Source organism: Clupea harengus, chromosome 10 (genome assembly GCF_900700415.2).
Source record: "Clupea harengus chromosome 10, Ch_v2.0.2, whole genome shotgun sequence".
Lineage (NCBI taxonomy): Eukaryota > Metazoa > Chordata > Actinopteri > Clupeiformes > Clupeidae > Clupea > Clupea harengus.
In genome coordinates, this window is record NC_045161.1 from 20870131 (window position 1) to 20893676 (window position 23546).

At 44.8% G+C, this 23546-nt stretch overlaps 3 protein-coding genes across 4 annotated transcripts; 2 read left to right on the top strand and 1 right to left on the bottom strand.

Annotated features, from left to right (window-relative positions):
• The first annotated feature begins 694 nt into the window (after nt 1-694).
• On the top strand, nt 695-3614 carry magoh (mago homolog, exon junction complex subunit). Its single transcript, XM_012828269.3, has 5 exons — nt 695-901; nt 1508-1566; nt 1679-1789; nt 3139-3221; nt 3359-3614. The coding sequence occupies exons 1-5, from the start codon at nt 811-813 to the stop codon at nt 3456-3458; spliced, it is 444 nt and encodes a 147-aa protein (XP_012683723.1). The 5' UTR covers nt 695-810; the 3' UTR covers nt 3459-3614.
• A 52-nt stretch (nt 3615-3666) lies between these two features.
• Nucleotides 3667-8242, bottom strand: cpt2 (carnitine palmitoyltransferase 2). Its single transcript, XM_012828268.3, has 5 exons — nt 7664-8242; nt 7261-7341; nt 7066-7172; nt 5420-6724; nt 3667-5131 (listed from the first exon to the last, which is right to left on the bottom strand). Exons 1-5 carry the CDS (start codon nt 7840-7842, stop codon nt 4803-4805), a joined length of 2001 nt encoding a protein of 666 aa, XP_012683722.1. The 5' UTR covers nt 7843-8242; the 3' UTR covers nt 3667-4802.
• Nucleotides 8243-8988: 746 nt separating this feature from the next.
• pfas (phosphoribosylformylglycinamidine synthase) lies at nt 8989-23501 on the top strand. Of its 2 annotated transcripts, none has more exons than XM_031574349.2 (29): nt 8989-9158; nt 10116-10240; nt 10420-10552; nt 10751-10856; nt 11075-11267; nt 12545-12650; nt 12907-13047; nt 13239-13363; nt 13639-13767; nt 13871-14002; nt 14205-14333; nt 14671-14744; nt 15034-15190; nt 15345-15406; nt 15579-15740; nt 16295-16396; nt 16775-16906; nt 17248-17478; nt 17823-18003; nt 18188-18271; nt 19015-19170; nt 19754-19873; nt 20211-20356; nt 20596-20803; nt 21096-21187; nt 21439-21553; nt 21927-22073; nt 22382-22522; nt 22865-23501. In XM_031574349.2, exons 2-29 carry the CDS (start codon nt 10120-10122, stop codon nt 23173-23175), a joined length of 3936 nt encoding a protein of 1311 aa, XP_031430209.1. In that variant the 5' UTR covers nt 8989-9158; nt 10116-10119; the 3' UTR covers nt 23176-23501. The 2 variants fall into 2 exon arrangements, with proteins under 2 accessions (XP_031430209.1, XP_012683728.2); XM_012828274.3 differs by having other exon boundaries at nt 8990-9158; nt 10423-10552.
• The last annotated feature ends 45 nt before the right edge of the window (nt 23502-23546 follow it).

A 23546-nucleotide genomic window follows, 5' to 3' on the forward strand; every position in this document is an offset into this window, starting at 1 on the left:
AGCTTTGTCACAAGCGTAACTCTGTAATTCAATGGGGCCTTTAATATGGAGTTCGTTTGGACGATTTAATAAGAAGAGGATCGATCTTGCTAAGACAACTTAGAGTTCTACATCTATCCACTCTAGGGTAGCACCTGTAGACAGAACAGTGGGACAGATCCTCTACAACATGTAGGGCATTCAAAGATAGCCTGTGCTTGACCTCACTCAAGTTTATGTCACTAGCACTACTAAAGCAGTGCCACCTCAAAAATCTTTTTTTTCAGGATAGTACACACCCTTCATTGTATCATTTTGTAAATGTGTACATGAATGCAACATGTGTAATCAAATCCACAAAAAAAAGCTACTGAAAATGCAATGAATCTAATAAAAATTTTATACTATGCATTTGTGCATTTACTTGCCATTTATATGAAAGTATTCAAAAGCTGAACTATATAATAAGCATTATAGGTCTGAAAGACTAACAAGTTTACAACAGCCATGCATGGTCTTCATGCGCAATAAAATACTCCAAAGGAAAAGGAATTCATTCAAATGTTTTATCATCAGGACTACATATTGCCATAAACAGACACTCACGTTGGCAAAGTGTTGTCTTCTACATGCATAATGTATTTACACTCCACATCCATAGAGAGCAGTGTGTTGAATTCCTTGTATGACGTCAAAATCAAGCGCCAAAATACGCATGCGTGAAGCACAACAGGAACAGAGCGGACGATTCATTGAGCATAGCGCCTGACCACTAAGCTAACCAGCAAGTACACCGAAACTGTGAAAGTACTCAGTTTTGGATTATTCAGTATGTCCACAAGTGACTTTTACTTGCGATATTATGTCGGGCATAAAGGAAAATTCGGGCACGAATTTTTGGAATTTGAATTTCGACCGGATGGTGAGTGAAAAGCGCCAAGTATCAACGGCATTAGCAAATTAGCTAGCTCGCATGCTTTGGGCCTTTGAGGTAAACTGGCTAGCTAGCTAGTTAGTTAGTTCGGTAAAGCACGCGTGGGTTGATATTAATGTGCTTTCATTGGTTTCAATCAAATTTAAACTTAGCTTAAGAACAAAGTTAATAGTCCTAGCTAGTAGTGAATCATTCGACTAAGTCTCAGCTCATTTTAAATCGCTTGCCGTGAGACTGGCTAGGTGTAGCAACCCGTGTGAATCTAGCGCAAGTTCCCGAACGCAAGACAAACTTGGGTTCCACTCTTGACTAATAAAATTGTTGTTTCAGGAAGTGCTCTGCTCCAGGTTATGTAGAAATGTGTGCATCAATAAAATGTTTGCCGTTTCATTACTTTATGTGAATATTATACTCATATTATCTTTAAGATGCAGCTTGTAGGTCTTTTTTTTATGTTGAGTTGTTTTTTTGCTGTTAGGATGTATGTTGTTTGCGACCCAAGCTCCCGCCACAAACACCATTTAAAGGAGATGTAATGTTACTGTGTTGCACTGTACTGAAATTGTATTAAGTACTTTCTCTCCTGCTGCGCAGGGAAGCTGAGGTACGCCAACAACAGTAACTACAAAAATGATGTGATGATCAGGAAAGAGGTATGGTGCATGAAATGCAAATTCTTGTTGATTGGGCAGAGAGTTTATTACTCCGATCAAAACAATAATGTGTCTAGCATTAACCGTCATTTGTTCCCTTATTTACCTAAAGGCATACGTCCACAAGAGCGTCATGGAGGAACTCAAAAGAATCATTGATGACAGCGAGATCACCAAAGAAGACGATGCGCTATGGCCTCCTCCGGACAGAGTCGGCAGACAGGTATAGTGTTAACCTTTCTGTAGTGATCATAGTCATTAAATTGTTCTGTTTTTAATTGCACTTGCTGCTTTGGTAGGAGATGAAAACACTTCAGACCTGTAGGTGGCTCTGGGGGCATCCTTCCCCGTGAAAATTGTTTAAATTCTGGCAGATAAATGCACCATTTTCACAGTTTGAGACAGAAATGGTAAACCTAAATACAGCTCATGGCATGGAGACCCCATTGCTTCAGTCCTGGCCACTTTTGGCTTTTTTTGTGACGAAAATCTCTCACATACATACACACTCACACTGTTAAAGACTTAACTCCGGTAATTTTGATACAGGAGCTGTATGAAGGATGAGTAGCTTATGATCATCTCAGCGTTTTAGCGATGCAGTATAGAGAAAGTGCTGCTCGCTTTGTGGCTTCTACGCAAGTCTGTATTAAGTCTGTGTTGGTGGAGGGCTATGTGTGGGTGTGGATGGGGTGGAGCCTTGGCGGGGGTCCCTTATTTCTCCACATAGAAGGTGACAACCTACTTGGAGATTTCCAGTTGTAGGCTGACTATCAATCTAGACAAACACGTTGATAGTTTAGAATATTTGAGTCTTGTACTGTATCATATCCGTCATCCACATAATATTTTATTATTGCTGACAACACATAGGAATACCTTGTCTATGTGCCAAACAGCAATGATGCTGATCCATGTCTGTTACATTAGTGTCAGGCCACATTGTATTACATCTATCTGCTACATTTGCATCAAACATTTACATTAAGTCATTTAACAGACGCTTTTGTCCAAAGCAACGTACAAGGGAGAGAACAGTCAAGCTACGAGCAATAGAGACCTAGTGTAACAATAAATACTATTTTACATACGAAATAGAAAAAAAGTGCAGGAATGTAACGGCTGTAAGTGCAAGTTAAGTACTAGTAGAAGTGTAAGTTAGGAAGGGAGGTGCTCTCTGAAGAGTTGGGTCTTCAAGAGCACTAGCATTAACACATCTAACCACAAACGAGCCAAGTGAAAAGCAGTGTTTTCCTACAGCATGTCTGGCTCGGTCCATTCAAAAAGACAGTGCTTCAGTGCTTTTTTGTTATACTTATTGGAGAAAAAGTGAAAAAAATAAACTAGAGATCCGGGTCCATTCATAAAGCATTCAGGGCTGTAGCTCCTGTTGCCCAGGCCTAACTACGCCCATGAATTTACGCCGATTCAGTTAGATTTAATGAAACGCCAGAATACTCAACAAAATACTACTGTTCGTGTCTTGTTGAGGACTCCGTATAACGAAGTACAATGAAGAACTGTTCGATTTCTACAGAATCATATTAATCGTGGCTACTTTTCTTTCCAAAGGAGCTTGAGATCGTCATTGGGGATGAGCACATCTCGTTTACGACCTCCAAGATTGGGTCTTTGATTGATGTCAACCAGTCCAAGTAAGTAGGAATATGTTGGTAACACAATATACAGCATTCATAGCTCATTCATAGTGTAATTAGGAGACTTTCTTTTCTTACTGAATGTCATGGTTTTACTGAATGAGAACTAATTTTTCCCCCATTTTGTTCATCAGGGATCCAGAGGGGCTCAGGGTGTTCTACTACTTGGTTCAGGATCTGAAATGTCTGGTTTTCAGTTTAATTGGCCTTCACTTCAAAATCAAGCCCATTTAAATGCATCATATTTTCTTTTTTTCTTTTCATTTCGTTAATTACCTTGTTTTTACTTTAACTGAATATGCTGTTTTAGGGGGTTTGTCTGCTCAGAACATTTGTACATTTGCTTCTTGTGGATATGTTTTTCTCTTTTTAATAAATGATTGGAGATGATTTTTTGAATGCCTTTCTCAGCAAGTTGACAAACTTTATGCCAGTGACGATGTTTATTGAATATATTATAAATGTATTTTGTCAACACTTTCAATGATTGCAGAGTAATGACACAGAGGATGTTTGTATTTGTCAACATGCTGGATTAGTGAAACAGTCATGGCAAATGGAAAGATTTGACAAACAAAATTGATATGAAAACTTCTCAATCTGGGGAGTTTACAGTCAAAGTTAATGCAAGTATACGAGGCAAATGTGGTGATTTACCAAGGTACAGATTGTAAACCAACTAACCTTTTGAATTTAATTTGAGTTGTCAAATGTACATACTTCCATTTCAGATACTTCAAAATAAATGTTTGTTTACCAATTGGACACTGAAGCATGGAAATCAAAGCTGCACAAATATGGTTAAGGCTGACTGGCCTAGTCTAGAAAGTTTCCTGAACATCGAACAAGTACATTGTAGCTTTGTAATAGCAACAGCATTCCGTAAACATGGGGTGTGTGTGAAGCTGCAGAAAATGACTTGAGCTATGGTCAAATATTCCTCAGATCCAGGTTAAAACGTTTTTACTTATAGTTTTTCACAGAGGTCTCTTCCTGAGTCCTGCAGCTCATTTCTTAACTGCTAAGTGCTTATCATCCCAGTAGTACACTCACTATATTTCCCCTGTAGAACATAGATATCTATACAACAGGCCTTTTACTTTCTTTATTCAGTAAGTTCCCCCTTCAAAACCAATACCACAATTTGGTTGCCAGTGGCAGTGTGGGGTTCACATTGCATTAGTTCATAGTTCATGTAGTTAGTACTGCTTTACAAAGCACTGAGGGACCACTTCTGAGAGGTACTAAACTACATTTTTGCAACTGCAATACAATTTCAGACTTTGCCTCAAATATATAAACCATGTTTAATTATATCAATGCCCAAGAACCACATCCTGGTTTACAATGTGTGCTCAAACAAATTAAATACTACTATGCAGACTAGAGAAATGGAGGAAGTTGAACGCATCGCAGAAAGAGAAGGCACCTCAGATGTGAATGGAAGCACATTCATATCAAGAAGGCAATGTGATAGCATGAATTACTCAAGTCAGTCATAATAGTTGCATTCTTTCTATAAATCTTTTAAGTCCACTTAACAGCTGGTCATTCCTCTATGATTGCAATCTCAGGACTTTAACCAATAGGTTTGCCTTCAAGGACGGTAAAGATGTCCTCTAAGGACTTGTCGACGCACTGCAGGAACTCGTGCACATTTCTGGCAGGGTAGGAGGAAACATTGCACCCAATCCAGTCATCATGGACACCGTAGCCCACCCCAAAACCATCTGGCACAACCGGGGCAAACCCTCCAAGGTTCACAGCAGGACTGGTGAGGGTGCTGGTGGACAGGACGTTGTGGTTGATGGCAGCGTAGGCAGGGTCCTGGTAGAGGTCAGGCAAGGCCATGCCCTTGGTGTTACATAAGTAACGCATAGCAAACAGATGCCGATCAAATCCTTGGCCTGAGAAGGAATGGACAACACTGGTTAACCAAGATACTCTGCATTATAGAATGCATTAGAATGCATTAGAATGCTTCATAGGATGCACAAAATGTAACACTTGTGACAATTAAAGTCCCATCCTGAGTTAATATGCTGCAAGTGAAAACGTCTAACAATAACTGCCAACAAGTATACTGAACTGGGACTGAACCAAAGCATTTGATAAACACTGTAACTGGTAAAGTAAAGGTTATGATGAAAGGTTACTGTATACAGTCAGCCCAGGGAAATGCGACCTGTGCTCACCCATAGCTGCCTCTTTGGTGAGTTGCCCATGGTATTTGGAGCATTCACTCAGCATGCCCTGCAGCTGATCCACGCTGTGTTTGCCAGGCTGCTGGACGAACGCCTCTGCACACTGTTTGGTGTGAATGGTGGCCGGCCGGATGGTTTCCGTGCGCCCATGCTTGAAGGCAGCAGTGCTGCAGGATTCGTACGTGGCCACGGTCTGCCCGTACTGCCGCAGGAAACCCATCTGGAAGGAGAGCTGGGCGACGGCGTCCGGACTGATCTTCTTCTTCTTCAGTTGGTTCTTGCCTCCTTTCATGAACTGCAAGGCATCGATCTTGAGCTTGGACACAGCCTCATTGAAGTTCTCCTTGGCCTTGGCGATGCCATTCTCCAGAGCGGCGTCCAGTTTGAACTCCAGCCTTCGCACGGCGGATGCCGAGTCCACTGCTGCGGGCTGGGAGCCAGGCCCCACTATGGGCCTCTCTGTGCTGTCCTTGAACACCTCGTTCTGGAACCGCAGAACGGCCACCCCGTCACCCCAGGAGTGCTCGAAGTTGATGGCCGCCTGCCCGTCCTTGGCGAGGATGATGCTGAAGGACTTGTCATACCAGCGGTTGCAGCCGTCCCCGTGCAGCATGTTGTGGGAAATGTGGATGTGGTCGCGCATCACTTCCTCATCGAGACACAGGCAGAAGATGGCGCTGTCCACCAGGCCCAGGGCCTCTGCGTTCCCGGCGGCCTGCAGCTTCTCCCGCAGTCCCGCCCAGACATCTCTGTTCTCGCTGGTGAGTACGCCTAAGGGGAACGCCGGGGCCGGGGCTGTGTCCGACAGGATGTACTTCAGATGGGCCTGGATCTCTGCGGGCTTCACCAGATTGCCATCGCGGTCCACTGCGTCGAACACATACATGTTGCCGTTCTTCATCACTAGCAGGTGCCGCCCTTTGTCGTTTGTGTACAGCTCGTCGCGCTTCGCCTTAGGGATGCGCGTGGCGTTGAAGAGGCGGAAGTACTGGGACATGTCCAGCGGGTAGGCATTGACCATGTAGGCCCCGAACCAGGAGATGGAGGATGGCACCCAGCGGATCAGCTTTTTGAAGCTGTCTGTGTCGCTCTTGGCCGGGTTGAGGTGGAAAACCTCTGGTTCCAGCACACCAGCTCGCAGGGTCTTCATGAACCTCACAGCAGAGCACACCATGTTGGTGGCCCGGAGGAGCTGGTCATTGTACTCCGGTTTTGGGTCCGGGTTGAAGGACATGAACGGGTTAAAGTTCAGCACCACAGAATCCCGGGCTGAGAGGTACATGTCAAACCATGGTGCTGTAGGATAACACGGACATGTTAGTGGTGTGTGGGCAGGTACAGTACCAGTCAAAAGTTTGGACAAGTTAATTATTTTCTTTACTTTTATTATTTTCTACATTGTAGATTAATACTGAAGACATTTAAACTACAAAATAACACACAAAAGCGCGTGATGTACTAAACAAAAAAATTGTTATCTATCATGTAGAAAATAATAAAAGTAAAGAAAAAAACTTCTCAAAAAATGAAAGGTGTGTCTAAACTTTTGACTGGAACTGTATACTGATTAAAAGTTGATATGAAATGATGTATCTCATAACATTAAGTACACACTATATAAATGACTGAAATCTCACCAGAGATGTAACTGGTATGCTTGTTTTTCTTGTCTTGAGCTACAAGCTCCTCGTGCAGATGTTTTCCCACACCGTTCTGAAAGCTCTCAGTCAGTTTTGCTGTGGTGCTATTAGGTGGAACAGGACAGTCTTTGCTCATCATACTGAACTGACGGAAAACACAATAACGTTACATTGAAACGGAGTCTACATTACCTATACTGGTCGTCGTTTAGGAGGGGCCTCTGGGCTGCCAGGTATTTTCGTATGGTTTCCTCCAGCTTAGGGACAGGTAACCTGAAAGAGAGTAGTTCCTTCAGTACAACAATAAAACAAGCGCAGTACATAACAGTCAAACCAACACAGTAAAACTAAGGCAATACATGACAGCAACGTATGAAAAGCCAATAACTGCCCCCAGTGGCCGGACATCAAACATGTATGAACCTTTCACCTACATTCTTACCATGACTGTAAGGTAAGAGGTGAACAAGTCTGTAATTTTAATTTATGTTATGTTTAATTTAGACCATCATAACAAACAATGACCCGAATCAAGAAAATAATGTTTGTACTACTGATCATTTTTAAGTTGAGTTGAAGCGGAGTTGCTACTAACCTCGGCAAGCTCTTCTGATAGTGCATTGTAGGAACAATACTTTTCTGCAAGTACTCCGTCCCATCGTTAATGCTGTATTCACGTAAAGCAATCCTCAAGGCCGTTGAAGCAGTTGGATTTAATAAACTCCCTTGTTTACTAAGTGATATCCTTGTTTGCACTGCCAGCAAGTTTGCCATATCAAAACTGAGTTGGTCGTGAGGTAGCTAGATAGCGAGCTAATGTTAGCTAATGTTATGTTAACTTTCCAGTTAGTGAGTAACTCACTTTACAACAGCAAGTGTTAGCTGACGTTAGTTTAGGATCGTTTTACAAGCCTTATTGCCAGGAATTACCTAGCAAGCGCACACACTATCAGTACACAAAGTATCTCAACTGGCAAACATAGCCTCCAAACTAACTCCCAAATGACACTGATGGACCTGTCAAGTTAAACCGGCCGGATAACCAGCCGCCTGTTGTTCCTTTGAATCCCTGAATCTTCCGTGTGTCTACTGTAACCTCCCCCTTCAGTCATTTAGCTGGCAGCTAGATTAGCCCGTGTGAAATAGCCATCAAAACTCAAACAACGGATTGTGAAGCCAGCGACAGATTTTCTATATCCGGTCTTTCAACTTTAGCGAATTATTGCCTCCTAGTGGACTAATTGAACACCTCCATGCCATGTTGCCTCAACGATTTCAGTGAAGTCTACCTGATTAGAAAATCTCTGCTGTTCTGTCCACTCACATATATCCTTTTTTTACGACTATAATACAGTGACCATGGACAAACCATCCCATAGTACTGTCTTTTCAAGGAAGAAACCCCTAAGACAAAGCACGAACTTCTTACATTTTTCCTCTTCAGAATACAAAACGACATGGTGCATATGCTGGATAGCTAGTTGGAAAGACAGTTGTGTTTACCTGTCCTTCACGTGACCTTATACCATAATGAGGTGAAGATGGTACCTAGTTGCCCATAAAAAAACACCTATAGTGCTTTTAGGTAAAAGAAATCCTCTAGATCAATGGTAATGATGTCGCCTAATTCTGGTGGAACTCTGAAGGCAAAAATAACATTCCTCCTGTGCATTCTATGCATTTCTAACCTTAGTTTCAGGACTTCAAAAAATCTAGACAAATGCAATAAAACACATGAAAAAGGCACACAGATGCAGTGCAAGCACATAATTCACTAGGTTCGGGTCAACCAAGAAGAGAAGAGTTTGTATTTATTTATTAAGAATCAGTAACATTGGCTCAAACAAAAGTGTTTGTAATACATTACGTCTAACGCGGGGGGGGGGGGGGGGATGACTAAAAGAAAATCTTGCTTTGAGGATTTCTATTGGAATTGCGCAGGCGCAGAACTGGTGCTGCTGCGCGAAAGATTCGCGTACACGAAAGTGCACACGTGGGTTTGTGTGGCTGTGCAGTTTGTGGTCTACTCAACACATTCTGCAAGGGTCATCTGTCAGCAGACGGAGAGCTGTGGCCGGAGGATCGCAGAGGTAAAAACATGATAGATCAGACTGTCTTTGAAAAGCTTTGAAGTTCCCTGGTCTGTATTCTTCTCGATTTCTGTTCTGCTTGGATGTGCTAATTTAGCTAGCGAACTTTTTAAACCCATCACAAGTTATGTTCTTCCCCCCACTATCTCTTCTCTTGTATTACTGCGTTTAGTTCTGCTTTCTACGTGATGCTGGATATGTGTATCTATTTATTTTGTTAATGGGTTCGTTGTGTTTTGCTTGTGTCTCTGCTGTGTCACTTGTGTTGGAGTCCTCTGGCTGGACTCATTCATCCCTCCATCCAAGTCCAGTCCCTAGTCCTTAACTTCTCACTTTGCTGTAGCTGCACGCGATTTGTTATAGATTAAATCCTTGCACAGGACTTCAACAAAGGACTCCTTTGAACGTCAACATTTCCCGGTATCACTTAACTGGCTAGATAGCGCATTTCATTTGGGATAGACATCCCAGTGCATGCGGTATGTGCCTTGTGATGCAACAGGCAAATAATCAATTTGACCTTAGCCTTGAGTTTATCCTCGTGCACTCAGTAGCCTGCAATGTTTAGGTACTTTTCAAGACTTAAGTTTACGTTAACGTTTAGTTTTACTATCTGTTTGAATGTAGACTTTGAACAGATTGCTTACGCGTTGTCCTTTTGATTAGGTTTTGGTGAGGTGAGTGATCATTTGATTTTCCTCCTGATTCAACTCATTTCTACAGAGCGAGGTGGAGATGCTATCGATGTCTACCCCAATCGACTAATCGACTGTGCCCTGCATTGTGATTAATTATAGACAATAGGCAACTTTTCTCCTTTGCTCAGAAAAAAGATCACTTTTATCATCCAGATTTTTTTTGTGGGGAGTAAATAGGATAATTTTGATACAGCATGCAGCCAAGGGACTGGCACTCTGGCCTTTTATTTGACCGAATCTGACTTATCTTTCTCTCCAGGATCATGTCTGTGTTGAGGTTCTACAGGAGAGAGGCAGAGGTCGGGAGAACCCTTCAGAGGGTAGCAGTGTTGTACCCAGGGGTTTCCATAGAAACTGAACTCTGCTACAATGTGGAACTGAATGGTGAGTGAAGATAGCAGATAAATGATGGTATAGAAGTAGTTGGCCCACAAAAATGTTCAAATAACTTCTTTTGTTTGGAGTGCAGAAGTGTGGAGATGAAGAAGAGTGGATATGTGCAAGTCAGATATTGTAACTAGTTCATCATGTAACTTTGGACAATTGCCATCTGTTTCTCTGAGGAGCTGGATCACTCAGTGCTGAGCAGAAGGATGTCCTTCGCTGGCTGTTTAGTCCTCCCCAGCACGGTGGTTTGTCTGAGGAACCATCCCTTAAGGCTGGAGATGGAGAGAGGCTGGTGGAGATTGGACCCAGGTAACACAGACAGGAACTATCCTTTTATCCAACCAAATAACCCTCAGTCCGATTCTGAAGCTTACAGTGCATTGCTAAATTACTCAACTAACTGTATCTGTTAATCCCATCCGGGATTGTGTTTGAATTGCTATTGATCTATTCATTTTATGATTATGGAATGTATTATTATTTTTGTATGTCTTAACTCCATGGCAGACTGAACTTCTCCACCGCCTGGTCCACCAATGCTGTGTCCATCTGTCAGAGTGCAGGCCTCAGCCAAGTGTCCCGAGTCGAACTGTCCCGCAGACATCTCATCAAGGTTGGCAACGCATTTTACACCTCTGAAGAGGAAGTGTGGTTTGGTTTTCTCTAAGATTCCCTCCTCCAGGAGTGTGGGGCATCATGAGTGGGGTTGAACATGTGAAATCAGGGTCATGAAGGCTGGGGTGGGGGGTTATTATGCGTATCAGGTGCTCTATACAGACATACTTTGTCTACGAAAGCCACAGTTTGAAAATTATCCTCTTTTACTTTCAGCCCAAGGATGGACATAATGGAATGAAATCAGACATGGAGAAACTGATTGGATGCCTGTATGACAACATGACTGAATGTGTTTACTTGCACCCCATCAACTCCTTCACTGTGGAGACGCGTTCACAGGAAGTGTTTGAGGTGGATATTCTTGGCAAAGGCCGCGCAGCCTTGGAAGTGGCCAATGATGAGCTAGGTAGGAGACGGCTCTGGTAACAAAGTTTCTTCTCCCTATGAATGGACTCTCAAGAATGAAGTCTTTTTTTTTTTCCCTGTCCTGCTGTCCCTATCACTTGTTCCCACCAGTCTGTCTGTAAGTGCGGTGGTTTCATTTCTCTTCCATTGCACTTTTCTGGTCCCTTGTTGTCTCTGCACTCTCGGGGGAAGATGGGAATTGGGCAGCTTATCACGTGTTTGTGGCCAATGTGATTAGACTGATTGTGGAAGTCACCTGACTGGGGGTGTTTTTAATTTCATCCTCATTCTGCTGTGTGTGTGTGTGTGTGTGTGTGTGTGTGTGTGTGTGTGTGTGTGTGTGTGTGTGTGTGTGTGTGTGTGTGTGTGTGTGTGTGTGTGTGTGTGTGTGTGTGTGTGCGTGCGCGTCCATGTGTGTTAGTAGGTCAGTGGGTCATTTGTTGCCCCCTAAATGTCCCATCGCCTACGAATTCTGACATTAAAGAACCCTACTTGCTATGGGATAACTTTGCTAATCCTCTATAAATACAGCCACATTAATTTACCTTAATAACATTAATGTCATCCGTAAACGTCAGTCAAATGTTAGTCAGTTTTCACATTTACATTCCTAGTTCTTTATTCACCACAACACCCCTCATATTGTAGGTATGATCCCATTTCTAAAAGTTGCATTAGCTTCATTGGACTCATGACTCCAAAGCAGCCAGTGTGTGTTTTTCATGAGTAACCTATCGATTGGAGGCATCTGATACTGCTGTGCAGAGGATTGCATCCATGGGTCATTTTTATTGACATACGTAAACACATTCAACCATTTGAAGTTCTCAAAAGCACACAGCACTGCAAGCCAGTGCAGTGTAATGTAACTCGGGGCTATAGCATATCTAGACCGTGTGAACTGCATTGAATGCGTAACCTGTATTGCTATCTTCTTTTCACCCGGTAGCTTTATGGCTGTCCTTCACGTCTGAACCAGACTGTGCTCTCTTTTATGTTTATCTTACTAATAGCTGTCAGGTCTGGTCACATGTAAACAATCTGTTGTCATCAGATTATCTCGCTTTAAGTGGATTTGCAGTGGGGCAAAAACTTATTTAGTCAGCCACCAATTGTGCAAGTTCTCCCACTTAAAAAGATGAGAGATGCCTGTAATTTTCATCATAGGTACACTTCAACTATGAGAGACAGAATGGGGGGAAAGAATCCAGGAAATCACATTGTAGGATTTTTAATGAATTCATTGTCTTTGTGTGTGTGTGTGTGTGTGTGACACAGGTCTTGCATTTGACTCCTGGGATCTAGACTATTACACAGGACTATTTCAGAGGGTGAAGAGGAACCCCACCAGCGTGGAGTGCTTTGACTTGGCACAGTCTAACAGGTGTGTGTGTGTGTGTGTGTGTGTGTGTGTGTGTGTGTGTGTACGTGGCCTTGTTTGTGTGTCTCACCAATAGTCAGTCACCAATAGCCAGTCACTTTATTTATATAGGACATTTTAAAACAACAGGACTGCTCTCCAGTCGAGGTCAATACATTGACAATACATATGAACTAACTAACAAGTGAATGAAAGAAGTTCTCAACATTCCCATGCAGAGTTGTCCAACATGTACCATGCTCTTCTCGTGTGTCTCCAGTGAACACAGTCGCCACTGGTTCTTTCGTGGGCGTATGATCATTGATGGACAGGAGCAGAAGGAGACTCTGTTCAGTCTCATTATGGGCACCCAACGCCATAGCAACCAGAACAATGTCATCCAATTCTGTGACAACAGCAGGTACAATGCAGACTGGTTTTTTTTTTCTCACATATTATATGTGAGATCTTCTGTCAGTCTCTTCTGTCTATCTATCCGTTTTTTCTGTCTGTCTGTCTGTCTGTTCATTACATCTGACTTCAGTGTCATTTGTAAATTGTTACTTTGTTTGTGTGTGTGTGTGTGTGTGTGTGTGTGTGTGTGTTGTACAGTGGTATAACGGGGATGGAGCTGGAGTTCATGTATCCTCGGGACCCTGCTCAGGCCAGCGCCTATGACACGAGGCGCTCCACCCGACACGTCATCTTCACTGCAGAGACTCACAACTTCCCCACAGGTGAAACACAGCGCCGTGGCAAACACACCTGTTCAGAATTAGACCTGAATGAACCGTCAGAATTCACCATATTGCCTTGTGATCATAACGGCAGTGTGAGGTATGCTGTCCTAGTGGCAAACAAAAGTGAATCATTTTTTTAAGAAGTAGGCCTGTCTCTTCTCACCGTGTTTCATGAAGTAGGCCTGTCTCTTCTAACTCTGTTTCATGAAGTAGGCCTGTCTCTTCTCACCGTGTTTCATGAAGTAGGCCTGTCTTCTCTAACTGTGTTGCAGGTGTGGCTCCTTTCAGTGGTGCGACCACAGGCACAGGGGGGCGCATCAGAGACGTGCAGAGCGCCGGACAGGGAGGTCATGTGATCGCCGGCACCGCTGGATACTGTTTTGGTAATCTGCATATTCCAGGTGAGACAGACTGCCCATGAACAAAGACCGTTCCTGTTCCACGTTGAAGAGCTCTAAATGATCATTTTTAAAAATGATAATTGAATGACATTTCCCACTTCAGGGTTCTCTCTCCCCTGGGAGGAGGAAGGGTGGGAGTACCCCCCCAGTTTCGCCCCGCCGCTGCAGGTGGCTGTCGAGGCCAGCAACGGAGCCTCGGACTATGGCAACAAGTTTGGAGAGCCAGTTCTGGCAGGTGAGAAGCACGTGGTTTTACTCAACCTTACCTCTGAAAAAAGCGGCATCATAGTAAATACATTTGAAGTTCTTGCAGGTGAGGTGGTGTGACCTTTGAGTGATAAAAACAAACACAGATGGCCTCAGATACTTTCCATTCTGGCTATTAATTGCGTCCCACCTTTCCCTTCATCCTTCTAATCGTCACGCCTGAATTTAAGGATTTGCCCGTTCCTTTGGCATGCGACTGACCAATGGGGAGCGGCGAGAGTGGATCAAGCCAATCATGTTCAGCGCTGGTTTGGGCTCGATCGAGGATCAGCATGTGAAGAAGGCGGCGGCAGAGCCAGGTTGGGTGAATGTAAACATCATGCAAGCTTAATGTAAATGTCATTCAAGCTTAATGTAAACGTCATGCAAGCTTAATTTAAACATCATGCAAGCTTAATTTAAACGTCATGCAAGCTTAATGTAAACATCATGCAAGCTTAATGTAAACGTCATGCAAGCTTAATGTAAACGTCATGCAAGCTTAATGTAAACGTCATGCAAGCTTAATGTAAACATCATCCAAGCTTAATGTAAACGTCATGCAAGCTTAATGTAACCGTCATGCAAGCCTATATGTGATGTATCAGAAATGAGGCATAAAAGGGTGACCCCTCGTTGTTTCCCCGCTGTCATCAGGCATGGAGGTGGTGAAGATCGGGGGCCCCGTATACAGGATTGGAGTCGGGGGAGGTGCTGCCTCTTCTGTCCAGGTGTGATGCAGCACAGAGCTGGTGTCTGACTGTTTCATGTCTCGTGTGTGATTAGGAGATTTTCTAAACCTCTAAAGTAAAATGCTACTTTACTGGATGATTTTGTTTAATTACTTTTGTTTAATTGCAACAGCGTGACTAACATTAAAGTACACAGACAAGTTTAAAACCTGCAAGCATGCAACTACTGAAATCAAGTATATTCTTTGACCTTTGTGGTATAGAAGACGTTTACCCAACATGTCATTTTGTGTGTGTTTTTTGTGTGTGTGTCTGTGTGTATGTTTAGGTTCAGGGTGATAACTCGAGTGCCCGTGACCTGGATGCGGTGCAGAGAGGAGACGCTGAGATGGAGCAGAAGATGAACCGAGCGCTGAGAGCCTGTCTGGAGAGAGCGGCGGGAAACCCCATCTGCAGCATCCACGACCAGGGCGCCGGGGGCAACGGTACCCTAACACGAACACCACATAAATAAAAAAACAGGGCAGATGCACTGGACAGATTTATTTATTGATTGATTGATTGATTGATTGATTGATGATATTTGTGAATACAAGTAATATTTGCTTTTCCCATTTTCCCATTTGACATATTTGACAGGCAATGTTCTGAAGGAACTGAGTGAGCCAGCTGGAGCCGTGATCTACACCAGCAAGTTTAAGGTAAATATCAGTGAGGATATTCATTCAAAGAACCTCTGATATGTAGGTCTATATTTGTATTTGTAACAAATTTTCTTCTTTTTGTATAAAGTGTCAGAAAAGTCTTAATTTCTATAATGGTATGAGATGGGATTTTCGTAAAAGTTTTGAAGTCTCCCTTCTCTCATGTCAGACAGGTGACCCGACCCTGAGTGTTCTGGAACTCTGGGGGGCCGAGTATCAGGAGAGCAACGCCCTCCTGCTCCACCCTGCCGATCGGAACTTTCTGGAACAAGTGTGCCAGCGTGAAAAGTGCCCAGTTGACTTTGTGGGCAAAATCACAGGAGATGGCAAGGTGTGATTGAATGACATAGAGTGCTTTTGAATCCTTGATGCACATGAATGTATAGGCATGCTTTGCCAACCCATGGATACTCTACTCTACAGATACGTTCACTGGTTTTGGTCTCTTCTAGGGCTGAACGATTTGGGGAAATAATCGAATTGCGATTTTCCCCCCCCCCCCCCAATATTGCGATTGCGATTTAATATGCGATTTTTTTTATTTTATCTGAATTTTTTCCCCAACAAATCGTAATGAATGATTTTAATATGACCAACACAATATTAGATACATTTAGTGTAAAATATTATTTCCCACAATTTAAATTTGTATTTAACTGCTCATTACAGAATCAAGAACAACAAATCGGTGGCTTTGCCACTGTGCATTTAAGTAATTTAAACAAAGTGATTGTAAGAATAAACACAAGGCATGCACTTTTTAAATAACGTTTTTAATCGCGAACGTTGCGGTTAGAAAATCGCGTTCTATCATATCGCGATTGAATCGCAAATGCAAATAATCGTTCAGCCCTAGTCTCTTCCCTCGTGAACCTTTCTCTTTAGATTGTTCTGGTGGATGATTTGCGTAGCAGTGGTGACACCTCAAATGGGCGTCGGCCTGTGGATCTGGATCTGGAGTGGGTCCTGGGCAAGATGCCCCAGAAGGTGGGTGGAGCCGCTCAAAACTCTTCCCATTGGCTGGTTGTGCAACAGCAACCGTCAACTCAGAACATGACTCCACAAGCCACTTTCAACCAAAATGAGTCAGACCCTCATCCATGAGAACTTGTTGAAGAGTGCCCCCTTCTGGCATGTATGTGCATCGGTTTGAAACTCTATGAAGGAGCAGAAAAGATGAGTTCATTAGGATCTGTAGTTCTGTAGTTCTGTAGGATCACATGTAAATGAAGCTAGTATCTCCAGTGATTTGTGTTTTGTTTGCATATTGTTTCTTGTGTGATCTCCTCTCATCCTTCAATTTTCTCTCTCAACCTTGCTCTTTCTCTCTCTCCCTCTCTCTCTCTCTCTCCCTCCCCCATTCAGGAGTTTGTGATGGAGCGTATATCCCCCTCTCTCCAGCCTCTCTCTCTGCCCTCCCCCCTCTCTGTGCTCGCTGCCCTGGAGAGAGTCTTAAGACTGCCGTCGGTGGCAAGCAAGCGCTACCTCACCAACAAGGTCAGTCTGCACCATAAAACACCAGGGCAGGTTTTCTCTGATTACCTGTTCTAATCTGACACAGCCTTGATCACTGATCCCACCTTGAAAATGTCATAGCGTATACTAGATACATCAGATCAGTTTTGTTGGTTTCAGCTGTTTCAACACCACACTGTAAAAAGAATAGAGCCAGTTGAGCCAGCGTAATGCACCCGCTCATAAAATGACTTCCAGTATAGGAAAGAGAGTCAAAGCCCTACTCAAAAGTTCTAGTAAAATCCCAAATATTCTTGTGAGCTGTTGCATATAAACAGGGCGGTTGCGTGTGATGACTTAACTCGGCCCCTCGTCCCCCACAGGTGGATCGTTCTGTGACGGGCCTGGTGGCTCAGCAGCAGTGTGTCGGACCCCTCCACACCCCGCTGGCTGACGTCGCCGTGGTCGCGCTGTCGCCCTTCAGCCTCCAGGGTGCTGCCACGGCGATCGGAGAGCAGCCAATCAAAGGCCTGGTCTCTCCAGCGGCAGGGGCACGCATGGCTGTGGGCGAGGCCCTCACTAACCTGGTGTTTGCCAGGGTCACCGCTCTCAAAGTGAGAAGCTGCTAGAATGTTCTCTCCACCCACGTAACCTTTTGGCAGCCTTCGGATAACTGGAATGATTTACTGTCATCACATGGTTCTTATGTTTGATGATAATAATTATTTTTGTCTGCACCGTCACGCTTAATATGTGACTCATGTCTTTAAGTACTTTAAGCATCTTCATTTCTCTATCCTCCACTCCTCCATCCGTGGTACAGTCTGTCCTCGTTTCCTTCAGGTTTTTAATCAAAGGGAGGGGCTAGGACATAGCGAAAGGAAGGGAAAAGGTTAAAGGTTGCTGTGTAGGTCTTCATGCCTCATGTCTTCATGCCTCATGTTTGTGCCCTGCTCAGGATGTGAAGTGCAGCGGGAACTGGATGTGGGCGGCCAAGCTGCCCGGGGAGGGAGCCAGCCTGTGGGACGCCTGCCAGGCTATGTGCCAGGTCATGGGCCAGCTGGGCGTGGCCGTAGACGGGGGCAAGGACTCCCTCAGCATGGCCGCTCGCGTGAGCAAGGAAACTGTCAAAGCACCAGGTATAGTGTGCGTTTGTGTGTGTGATAGCTTGCATGTTTGAGAAACGCTGTGTCTCCTTGTCCGTAATCGTAAGCCCCCTTCCTCTCTGAGATATTACATCTTTTCCCCCATATGAATCTGTGATGTCCTGACCTAGTCAAAGCTGTGTGTGTTTCTCTAGTGTTGATTTGTTCTCTCCTGCAGGCTCTCTGGTGATCTCTGTATATGCCGTGTGCCCTGACATCACTGCAACTGTGACCCCTGACCTGGAGAATCCCGATGGCCAAGGTGAGTCTACTGGATAACCCGGCCTTGAACGACGGGCTACTGCTATGGACATAGACGCTCTCACTCATTTGAGCTCATGATCCTCAGCTCTCTCTCGCGTCTGCAGTAGCATGGCTGTTGAGTTAGCTCTCTCTTGCGTAGCATGGCTGTTGAGTTAGCTCTCTCTCTTGCGTCTGCGGTAGCATGGCTGTTGAGTTAGCTCTTGCTTCTGCGGTAGCATGGCTGTTGAGTTAGCTCTCTCTTGTGTCTGCGGTAGCATGGCTGTTAAGTTAGCCCTCTCTTGCGTAGCATGGCTGTTGAGTTAGCTCTCTCTCTTGTGTCTGCGGAAGCATGGCTGTTGAGTTAGCTCTCTCTTGCGTCTGCGGTAGCATGGCTGTTGAGTTAGCTCTCTCTTGCGTCTGCGGTAGCATGGCTGTTGAGTTAGCTCTCTCTTGCGTAGCATGGCTGTTGAGTTAGCTCTCTCTCTCTTGTGTCTGCGGTAGCATGGCTGTTGAGTTAGCGCTCTCTTGTGTCTGCGGTAGCATGACGCAGTTAGCTCTCTCTTGTGTCTGCGGTAGCATGGCTGTTGAGTTTGTCAGCATCGATATACACTGTAAATTGCTGCAGATTTCAGAAAGGTTTCAGAAGATTATAAGAATGTCCCATAGGCAGTCCGGAATATTCTTTATTCTGTTTAGATGTAGCTCTAAAGGCTTCTGTGTATTAATGACACATCTGTCCTGCTCCTCTGCCTGCTCCTGTAGGTGTCCTGCTGTATGTTCCTGTGAGCCCAGGGAAACACAGACTGGGCGGCTCGGCTCTGGCTCAGTGCTTCGGCCAGCTGGGAGACTGCAGCCCCGACCTGGACCACCCAGACAAGCTGTCAGCCTGTTTCAACACCACCCAGGCACTCATACAGGGTTCGTAACACCACCCAGGCACTCATACGGGGGTCGTAAAACCACATAGGCACTCATACAGGGTTCGTAACACCACCCAGGCACTCATACAGGGTTCGTAACACCACCCAGGCACTCATACAGGGTTCGTAACACAACCCAGGCACTCATACAGGGTTCGTAACGCAACCCAGGCACTCATACAGGGGTCGTAACACCACATAGGCACTCATACAGGGTTCGTAGCACCACATAGGCACTCATACAGGGGTCGTAACACCCATACCTAACTAATACAAAGCACCAGGACTACCTCAACATTCTGCATTAGGTCATCGTTAGCAACAACACACACTGCTTGAAGTCATCAGATAGAGGTCATCAGCATCAGTAGCACCTAGTGACTCATCATCCTAATACTCAATTGGAGTTACAGGAGCACCACACGGCCACCCATTTAGGGTTGTCTTTAATAAAAGACATTGATTGATTGGTATTCATATTGATTGATTGGTATTCATATTGATTGATATCTGTTATTTGTCCATGGAGACAGAAATGTGGCCAGAGTATTGAAAGTGAGAGTATTTTTGGTCGGTGTCAGATGGAGTGCTAAGTGCAGGACATGATGTCAGTGATGGAGGACTTGTGTCCTGCTTACTGGAGATGGCCTTTGCTGGCAATCGGGGGATTGAGGTGGACCTGCTCTCTCAAGGCTCCGGAGGTTCGTATGACTGCGATGTGTGTTTTTTCATCTCTCTGGTATGCAGGAGATTTTTTAACCCAAGTTTACGCACACTCACACTGACTGATACATTCTCTCTCTCTGTCTCCCTCTCCCTCTCCCTCTCCCTTTCCTTCTCTCTCCCTCTCTCTCTCTCTCTCCCTCCCCCTCTCCCTCTCTCTCTCTCTCCCTCTCTCTCTCTCTCCCTCTCCCTCTCTCTCGCTCTCCCTCTCTCTCTTTCCCTCTCTCTCTCCCTCTCTCTCTCTCTCTCTCTCTCTCTCTCTCTCTGTCTGTCGCTCTCCCTCTCTCTCTCTCTCTCTCTCTCTCTTCCTCTCAGTGCTGGAGGTGCTGTTCTCTGAGGAGCTGGGCCTGGTGCTGGAGGTGTCGGAGCGTGACGTGACGCGTGTGTGTCAGAGCTACACAGACGCAGGGCTGCTCTGTCACCTCGTGGGCAGAACCGCTGGCTTTGGACCCGAGTCCACGGTCAGTCAGCACCCATCCACTTCACATTTCACACACTCTTGAAGCATTAGGGCTAATGGATACTATTTTCACTCATATCTCCTCAGGTCTCATTCATTTACTCATTTATATTGTCTAGAATTCCACTCACTGTTTTGCTCCACTTCATGGCAATTTCATTCACATCTGTTAATTTGGCCTGGTTCATTTCTGGTTCATTGTATTTTTACAATAAACAATTGTATATTCCTGTCTCTTAGGTCCGGATGAGAGTGGATGGACAGGAGGTGTTGAACGAGCCTCTGCCCAAGCTCAGGGCATTGTGGGAAAGCACCAGCTTCCAGCTGGAGCGGCTGCAGGCCAACCCACTGTGTGTCCAGCAGGAAGAGGAGGGCCTCGCCCGTCGCACACAGCCCTATTTCAATCTGACCTTCGACCCCGCCACCACACCCAACATTGAGAACCTGAGTGAGTTTGAGTTTAGTTTCTACTGTAAGATCTGAGTAGATTTGAACTGTATTTGAATGATGGTTATTATAAAGATCTCGGGGGGAGGGGGGAGAAAAAAATGGAAAAACAAGAGGTTCCGCAATCGTCAGAAACAGATGAGGTATTGGTGTGGCACGAGCCTTAGTATTAAACAGCAGAATGAGAATACTGAGTCACGTTTCTCCTATCCCTACTTCTCTGTTGTCTTGCAGTGATCTGAACAGCTGAACGCTTGTGTGTATTTCAGTGATTGTATTTGTAATGCTTTCAGGTACTGGGAAGCCTCGAGTGGCTGTGGTTCGTGAAGAAGGCAGCAACGGAGATCGAGAGATGTCTGTATCTCTCTTCATGGCTGGATTCGAGGTACAATTCAAAAGCTTTCGTCAGTTCCCAGAAGAAGTCATGAACAACTTCTCAGTATTCCACAGTGGCCTTGACCGAAGCCTTATCTTCCAGGCCAAGCTGTAGAGGGTGAAGCTGTGTCATGGGTGAAGCTGTGTCATGGGTGAAGCTGTGTCATGGGTGAAGCTGTGTCATGGGTGAAGCTGTGTCATGGGTGAAGCCGTGTCGAGGGTGATGTGGAGAGGTGACCTTTCCTCTGTCCTTGTCTGTAGGTGTGGGATGTCACGATGCAGGACCTCTGCAGCGGCTCCGCCACCCTGGACCCTTTTAAGGCCGTGGTGTTTGTGGGTGGCTTCAGCTATGCAGACGTGCTGGGTTCAGCGAAAGGTAAAAAACAAAACAAAGGTCACCAACCTACAAACTGAAACCCGCAGGAGCTGACAAACGTTCACTGATTTGACCCGGTTTGTGAATTACGCAATAGTAAATTGCAATTCTTTCTTTCTTTCTTTAAATCCCCTTGGAAACTCAGGGCAGACGGTGGTATTTAGTGCTAAGATTGATTACGCCTGAGGGGAGGTTTTTATTCAAATGTTTCCTAGGATTTTCCAAGTCAAATGTTGCAAATTATATTTTCTTTCAGGATCTACCATGTTTACATTATCTCATTATTTTGTGTCTAGTGTCCCAGTCTCTGACTAAGAAACCGTGTTTAGTTCTTTGACGTAATGTAGAAACCTGTGCGTGTCCTCGCCCTCAGGGTGGGCGGCCACCGTGACCTATAACCGGCGCGCGCAGGAGGAGTTTGAGCGTTTCCGGCGGCGCAAGGACACACTCAGCCTGGGCGTGTGTAACGGCTGCCAGCTGCTGGCACTGCTGGGCTGGGTGGGCACCGGACCCAGCGCTGGTGAGGAGGGGACTGGTACAGGGGGCACATGGGCTCAGCTGAGGGAAATATGCTCATTAGGCATTATTATTATTATTATTATTATTATTATTATTATTATTATTATTATTTTATAGTATAAGTTACTTTTAAATATTATTTTACTGTTATTCATTTTGTATTATTGTTTGAAAGTAATGTCATATACATAAATATCGTATTAGCTATTATTATTTGATGCTAATGATATAATATATAAATAATATATTAATAAATAAAAAGTGTCTTATAGTAGATTCTTGCCTTTCTAATCTCATCTCTCTCTCCAGAGTCTGATGTGACTCTGACCCATAATAAATCGGGCCGCTTTGAGTCTCGTTTCGTGAGTGTGGGCATCCTGCCATCTCCAGCTATTATGCTGAAGGGGATGGAAGGATCTTCACTGGGTGTGTGGGTAGCTCACGGAGAAGGTAATGAACCTCTGCCACGCACACACATACACACACACACACTCGCATACATACACACACACACAGCAAAACAAGACTGATATCGTCATGTTGTGCTTCTAGGCATCACCATATACTTGATTGAGGCTACATATGGCTTCATGCAGTGAGAATACTTGTGATCTTGTTGCCATTATGCGTCTTCAATGAGATCAGTGCAGTAATATTGTTCTACAATTTGACACCTTCTTAAATGAATGGTTGTTGTTGTAGTATAATCGTCTACTCTAGTGTAAGTGCTCTATTCACTGTGTCTTTTTGGATGCTCTCGTGACGTGATCTGTGTTTTTCCGTCTCGCTCAGGGCTGATGCAGTTCCGCTCAGACGAGACGCAGAAGCAGGTGATTGACAGCTCCCTCGCTCCCCTGCGCTACGTGGACGACTCTGGCCACCCCACCGAGGAGTACCCCCTGAACCCCAACGGCTCCCCGCAGGGCGTGGCAGGGGTCTGCTCCGCCGACGGACGCCACCTGGCCATGATGCCCCACCCGGAGCGTGCCACGTTGGGCTGGCAGTGGGCATGGGTGTCCGGACCGCTCCGCACCTCCATGACACCGTCGCCCTGGCTCAGCATGTTCAAGAACGCCGTGGCCTGGTGCCAGACCTCACAGTGAGCCGCGCGCCAATCACGTTGATCAATCACGTTGATCAATCATGTTGCCTTAGTTCTCGATCTGTAGGTTTAAGAGGGTTTTTGTGAGTCATTCCTAATACTAAACACATTCCACTGAGGGCCAGCCTTTCCTCTTGATAGTAATACACTGTACTAACCAGTCTCACATGCAACTCTACAAGCTTTTGCTTCTTTATGTGTCAACTGTCATAAATAATTTCCACTAATACGTTTTTTCCATGAAGCGATGTATTTGTTTTGGTAGATCACTACAGCTGTAACGTCTTTTTGTACCGTCTTTTGAATTAAAGCTACCCTTGAACTTCAGTAAGCTTTGGCTGTGTGTTGTGACTGACAAAAACATTATACAGT

Excerpts from the sequence above, each read along its gene's own strand:
- cpt2 (XM_012828268.3), bottom strand. The coding sequence starts at position 7,842 with ATGGCAAACTTGCTGGCAGTGCAAACAAGGATATCACTTAGTAAACAA. Across the intron at positions 7,342-7,663 it reads TATCAGAAGAGCTTGCCGAG|GTTACCTGTCCCTAAGCTGG; the intron begins GTTAGTAGCAAC and ends ACTCTCTTTCAG. Across the intron at positions 7,173-7,260 it reads CTAAACGACGACCAGTATAG|CACCACAGCAAAACTGACTG; the intron begins GTAATGTAGACT and ends TCCACCTAATAG.
- pfas (XM_031574349.2), top strand. The coding sequence starts at position 10,120 with ATGTCTGTGTTGAGGTTCTACAGGAGAGAGGCAGAGGTCGGGAGAACC. Across the intron at positions 16,907-17,247 it reads AGCGCTACCTCACCAACAAG|GTGGATCGTTCTGTGACGGG; the intron begins GTCAGTCTGCAC and ends CGTCCCCCACAG. Across the intron at positions 21,554-21,926 it reads CGTGCTGGGTTCAGCGAAAG|GGTGGGCGGCCACCGTGACC; the intron begins GTAAAAAACAAA and ends CCTCGCCCTCAG.
- magoh (XM_012828269.3), top strand. The coding sequence starts at position 811 with ATGTCCACAAGTGACTTTTACTTGCGATATTATGTCGGGCATAAAGGA. Across the intron at positions 902-1,507 it reads ATTTGAATTTCGACCGGATG|GGAAGCTGAGGTACGCCAAC; the intron begins GTGAGTGAAAAG and ends CCTGCTGCGCAG. Across the intron at positions 3,222-3,358 it reads ATTGATGTCAACCAGTCCAA|GGATCCAGAGGGGCTCAGGG; the intron begins GTAAGTAGGAAT and ends TTTGTTCATCAG.